The 6,132-nt window shown below is 36.9% G+C and overlaps 1 protein-coding gene across 1 annotated transcript; it reads left to right on the top strand.

Moving 5' to 3' along the window:
- Positions 1–2,603: 2,603 nt before the first annotated feature.
- Positions 2,604–4,340, top strand: LOC107740648 (uncharacterized). The gene is made up of 4 exons (XM_016553154.1): positions 2,604–2,652; positions 3,103–3,435; positions 3,719–4,043; positions 4,150–4,340. The coding sequence occupies exons 1-4, from the start codon at positions 2,604–2,606 to the stop codon at positions 4,277–4,279; spliced, it is 837 nt and encodes a 278-aa protein (XP_016408640.1). The 3' UTR covers positions 4,280–4,340.
- Positions 4,341–6,132: the final 1,792 nt, after the last annotated feature.

Below are 6,132 nucleotides of genomic sequence, written 5' to 3' on the forward strand. Positions count from 1 at the left end.
AGAGAGAGAGAGAATACTCCCTACATTATGGGGACCCCACGAGGATAGTAATACCAGTAATCAGGGCCATCCTTTGGGCAGTGAAACTAGTGCGGTCGTACCAGACCCGGTGCTTTGAGGGGGCCCCGCGGCGAACGGACCGAGGGGACCCTAAACCCCCACCCCCGAAACGCAGTCGCCATAGGAAAGAGGGGGCCCCACTCCCTATACCTCACACAGAGCCCCGTGTCAGCTAAGGATGGCCCTGCCAGTAATACCTGTAAATTTTGTCCTTGTGGGGCCATTTTTTATCCCCATGAGGAAACAAGCTTATAAATCATAAATCACAGAAGTATTTTTTTTTTTGAAAATCTAAAAGTTTTCTGTGAGGGGTAGAGGATAAAATTTACAGTTTGTACAGAATAAAAATCATTAGTCTATGGAATATCTCCATAAAACATGGAAACCCAATGTCTGTGTGTGTGTGTGTGTGCACGCGTGCGGGCATTATGTAGTACTAATGAAGAAGATTGATAATAATTGAATAATAATGCACATTCTTTGAGTTTTCTGAGCTTGTAAAAACTGCCCAGGAGGACATGAATGCATCATATTCCAGATTATGCATCGGAGCACATTTCCATCCTGCACAATGCTGCCCTGAGGCAACGAACAAAACAAAAAAAACACGGTTTTAGTATAAATAAAAATAAAATAAGTCTTTAAACAATCAAACATACTTCCTTACATACTAATGCACATGCATGTATTTTTTAATAAAGTTATTTAAATTTAAACATGTTAAAAAGTTATATTTATCTTACCAATTGGTGACACTGGGCCTCATTTATCAATCTAAAGTAGAAACGAGCGCAGATCCGTGTGCACAAATCAGTTTACGACAGAGGTCACGTGTGATTTATGAAACATTCGTATGCCGCCAATCTCATCGTACAAATGATTGCTCGTTGATAAACGCCCCTAAAACACCCCGGTTTAGAAGCCTCGCCCCTAGAGTTTACGACACGGAGACCCGGCCAAAAAAAGGAAGTAATCTCATCAAAGGGAAATTGATAAGACTCCAAAAACACCCATTAACCTTGTAATTGCAAACAATTAGGCTACATTAATTTATGTAATTTATAAGAGTGACACAAAAACGAGTGTAGCCTATACTTGTTGCAGTTTTTTCCCCTTTTGTTAATCTGTTAATTATATTATATTATAGCCTATTATATATTTTTTGTGGTGCTATTTATTTTATTCCTTTTATAGACTTAATTTCTGTTTTTCTCCGTTCACAGAAGAGCTGGGCGAAAAATGCTGGCGAACGATAGCGGAAGCACTTCAGCAATGCTTACACTCTTGTTTTCGGAAGTCAATAGCTAGTTCCGCCTTCTCGATGACATCACGTGCGTCGTTAAAGACGGCACGCGATGAATGGTCGGGAAGCAACGTGTAGTCTGACATGTTTCTTGTACACGACAGGTCAAGATTTTAGGAGTCAAAATCGTGTAATCTGTGTCTATCGTGACCGACAAAAATATTGTGTAGTCTGAACCCAACATTACTGGTCAGTGATCGATTAATGAGCTTCGGTTGTCGGTCGGGAAAATAACCTAACAAAATGCTGTCATTCTACAATTCTCCACCAGATTTATATGCTGCGCGCAAGTTCAGGCTAATAAAAACTTGCGTTCACGAGCTGAGACCAGACGTGAGATTTGATCGTAGCCACCGTTCACGTCCATATTGATAAATTACAAGGTTTGCGTTGAAATGACCGTACGCCCAATTTTCTGTCGTACGTTCATTTCGTAAATGAAGCCCATTGTGTCCATTGTAGCTTTTCTTCCTGAAAGGATTGCCCTATTGCAATAGGTAGCACTTCAAAGTTAATTATGAATCAAGACTAGTTAGCACCTAATTTATAATTGAAATGGTTTAATAACAGTATTTCGTTATGGTTACACTTGAATTAGTTACAAAATAGATGAAGGATGGTAAAACATAAACAGTTAATTGTACCCAGCATGTATGTAAAATGTTATCTTAGTTAAGAGAGAGAAAGAGAGAGAGGGGGAGATAGAGAAACAGAGAAAAAGAGGGAGAGAAGGCAGAGCCCCAAGAAGAGAGTGCTAGCAAAGAAAAGAGGTTGCAAAGAGAAAGAGACAGAGCAACAGTTGCAATCTTCTTTTATCCCTTACTTGACCATGTGACTAAAAACCAAATGTGAGACATTCAAACTGCAAATTTGAGGCCTTTTACTTAGTATTTTAATTAGTGATGCGCCGATCATAGCTGATTCAGAATTCAGATTTTCTTTTCTTTCTTTCTTTTTTTTAACTAGCAAATTGGCTGATTCTGATACTGATTTTTAAGCGAATTTATCGCGATCGACGGGTTGGCGACGACTGCCATAGAGGGTTAAGAAAGGGTTTACATTCTCTGTTCTTCTTTCTGTAGATCAGTGTCATTTTGAAGGGTGGAGCTACTGGAAGAGTTTATTCACACTTACTGCAGAGCTTAAACCACTTCACTACAAACAGACAGCTTTATGAAACATTAAAACATCAGCAGTGTTCTATGCTATCTCTTGTGGAACTTTACAAAACTGCTGGAAAATGTTTGAGGCATTTATTTTCTTCTGTTTGTGCTTGTGGAGTCTGACTGGTAAGTATTTTTATGGCTTCATTTACATTTACATTTAGTCATTTAGATGCTTTTATCCAAAGCGACTTACAAATGAGCACAATAGAAGCTATCAAAATCAACAAAAGAGCATCTGTGTTCATTTCAACATTTCAAAATCAACATTTGTGTTTATTTGACCAATTATCCATGTACACAATGTTCTGATAGTCATTATTTCCATCATTCGTTTTGCATCTAATATTTATTTAATAGTTTCGCCAGACTAAAATACTCAAGTACTTCTGTGTTTTTCATTTCAGCACTAAAATTATAGTGAATTATTGGATTATCCATTAGAATTAGTGCAAAGTTTAAAAAAAAAATTGTTTTGTTCTAACAAATGGTTAATAGTTATAATTATAACAGTATAATTAGTTTCACAATTACTAAAACCCTGTTTCTGACTAAATGTTTCTGCATGTTCTTCAGGTGTGTTTGGTGTTGATGAAGTGAAGTCAGTGTCAGTGATGGAGGGAGATTCTGTCACTTTAAACATTGATGGTACTGATATACAGATAAATGATGTGGCTGAGTGGAGGTTTGGACCTGAAGACATTCTCATAGCCAAAATCAGCAAACAGAACAATATGAGCATTTTTCATAATGATAGTGCTGATGGGAGATTCAGAGACAGACTGAAGCTGGATCATCAGACTGGATCTCTGATCATCACAAACACCAGAACCACAGACTCTGGAGTTTATAAAGTAACCAGCAACAGCACAGAGACACCGCTCAACACATTCAGTCTCACTATCTATGGTGAGTTAAACACTTTTCACACTCTCACTAGTTGATTTAATTTCTCTAATATCCAACATTGTATGTACATCATCACAGAAGAATTCTGTCATTTCTCTGAAGCCACCGTCACATCTTAAAGGGATATTTCACCCAAAAATGAAAATTCTGTCAGCATTTACTCACCCTTTATGATGAATGTTGGTAACCAAACAGTTGCTGCTCCCCAGCAGTCAATGGCTACCAGCAACTGTTTGGTTGCCCAAATAAAATAACCATCTGTTAATTGCATTTTTTTCCGCAGCTCATCTGCCGATCCCTGTCATCACCATGTACTGTCCACAAAATTCTTCATCATCACCAGGATCATCGGTGTCCAAATGTGTGCTGCTGTGTTTAGTGTTGAATGTGAGTCATGTGACTCTCTCCTGGTACAAAGGAAACAGTTTATTGTCCAGCATCAGTGTGTCTGATCTCAGCATCAGTCTCGCTCTACCTCTGGAGGTGGAATATCAGGATAACAACACCTACAGCTGTGTGGTCAACAGTCTCACCAGTAACCAGACCACACATCTGGACATCAGTCAACGTTGTCACACATGTCCAGGTACAATATATATATTTGTTATATATATATATATATATATATCCCTCTACCCCCACAAATCATATTTCTGTTTTCTAACGTTGTTTATTTCTTCTCTCGCAAGACTGCATCCACTGTTGCGGTTCAACTGAAGCTGTGATCCGATTGGCTCTCTCTGCTCTGGTGGGCATGGCTACTGTTGCTGTGCTGGTTTATGAATTCAGATCCAGTCTTCAACAAAAGAGAAGACAGCGGACACTGCTATCAAACTCTGATTAATCAGATAGTCAGGGAGGTGGAGATACGCTTTTCACAGTACTTTTCACAGTACAAATGGTTCTAAAGCAGCTTTACAAAAAATAGTGCCTTAAACCCACTGTGATTAATTTGAAAATCAATAAATATAATGATTTTTTTGTGCTCTTTTGCTTCTTTTCACACTTAAAACTAAAATAAAACCCCACAGACCAACTAAACTACCAGCTGTATCAATAAACCAATGTAAAATGTGTTTGTACAGATATAAGCAAATAATCAGTTGAGACCGGATGAGAGAGAAGACCTGCAAGTGAACTTTAGCGTAAACACGCTGTGGTTTAACGTGCTGCTGATAAAATAATTGCTTGTAAGCAGTTCTGCAGGAAGCTGAAGATCTCAGGAGCCAAAGGTGACAAATATGATGCAATTTCTTTCTGCTTTTTTGTATGTAAAGGTGTGTGGGAGAGATGAAGTGTGAAAACCAGAGCAGAAACTGACCACTGCATTGGAAAAGGTTGTTTTTAATACTGAAAAATGACATTTACATCTGTTTTATATCTGATCATCCCCAGTTAACAACATATATTCTAACAACATTTTGACTAACAGTTTGCTAATTATCAAATGAATGTTTTCTGAATGGCCAGTTTTGCAAATGTTTTTAAAAACCTTTTTCTTGGTTATGCACACATAAAGTATAATTTTACTTTTATACTTTTGCAAACATTTTATGGGAGTGTTATTTTGTTGCCTGAACATTCTGAAACAAGTGGTAACATTAGACAAAGTTTCACAAACATTGTATGAAAAAAAATAAATTGTGCAAATGTTTTAGGAACATTATTCAAGACCAGAATACTTAACATTCTCTCATTCTGAGAACATTCCCTGCTAACTGCGTCACTAGAAGTTCCTATGAAAACCTCAGTATATTATTCAGTGATCTGTAGTGTGTCTGATCATGAATCATCAACTGATTTTATGCAGCAGCTCAGGTTCCTCACTGAACTCTGTTTACATGAATTTAATGTCTATCATAGTGATGATGACTGAAATCATTTTTGTTTCTGAAGGTCTATTCATGAAGTAGTAAAATTTGGCATAATACTAGAATAACCAATTTACTTTTCAAATTTCACAGTACTTTCAGTGGCTTAGTGTGTGTTTTATTTTCTCTATTTCATAGTACGGGCATAACCTCTGATTATTGTTTGAGCTTTAACTAAATTGTACATAGGACTGTAGAGGGCTAAACAGAACTAGCCTACTATTTAAAGAATGGTAAGCATTGGTGACATATTAAATAGTATTAGTCATAACCTCTGGCTAATGATCAGATTGGCGAGTTCATGATCGTGAGGTCCGCATAAAATGGCCAATTGGAGACATTATTCCAAATGAATGAGTAAATATAAAGTAAAGTGTTAACTAGAATAAACAAATGTTATAATAATAATAATTAGAAATGGACAAACAACCAATTTGCATTTCAATATAAATTCGAGGTTATAATGGAGTCAGATTAGAATTTAATTTAAATTCAAATGAATGAGTAAATATAAAGTAAAGTGTTAACTAGAATAAACAAATGTTAGAATAATAATAATTAGAAATGGACAAACAACCAATTTGCATTTCAATATAAATTCGAGGTTATAATGGAGTCAGATTAGAATTTAATTTAAATTAAATAACTTGGTGCACCGAAAAGATTAAACATGCAGGAAACCTTCATCCACCATCGGATAGTGGGCCAATCACGCGGACCTTATGCCTGTGTAAATTAAAAAGAAACAAAAAAGCACCAGATGTTAAAGTAGATCACTGAGTCATCTGTGAACAGAGATGTTTAGATGAGCCCCCCCCCCCCCATG

The sequence above is a fragment of the Sinocyclocheilus rhinocerous genome, unplaced genomic scaffold, assembly GCF_001515625.1.
Source record: "Sinocyclocheilus rhinocerous isolate Xijiao unplaced genomic scaffold, SAMN03320098_v1.1 scaffold3296, whole genome shotgun sequence".
Classification (NCBI taxonomy): Eukaryota; Metazoa; Chordata; class Actinopteri; order Cypriniformes; family Cyprinidae; genus Sinocyclocheilus; species Sinocyclocheilus rhinocerous.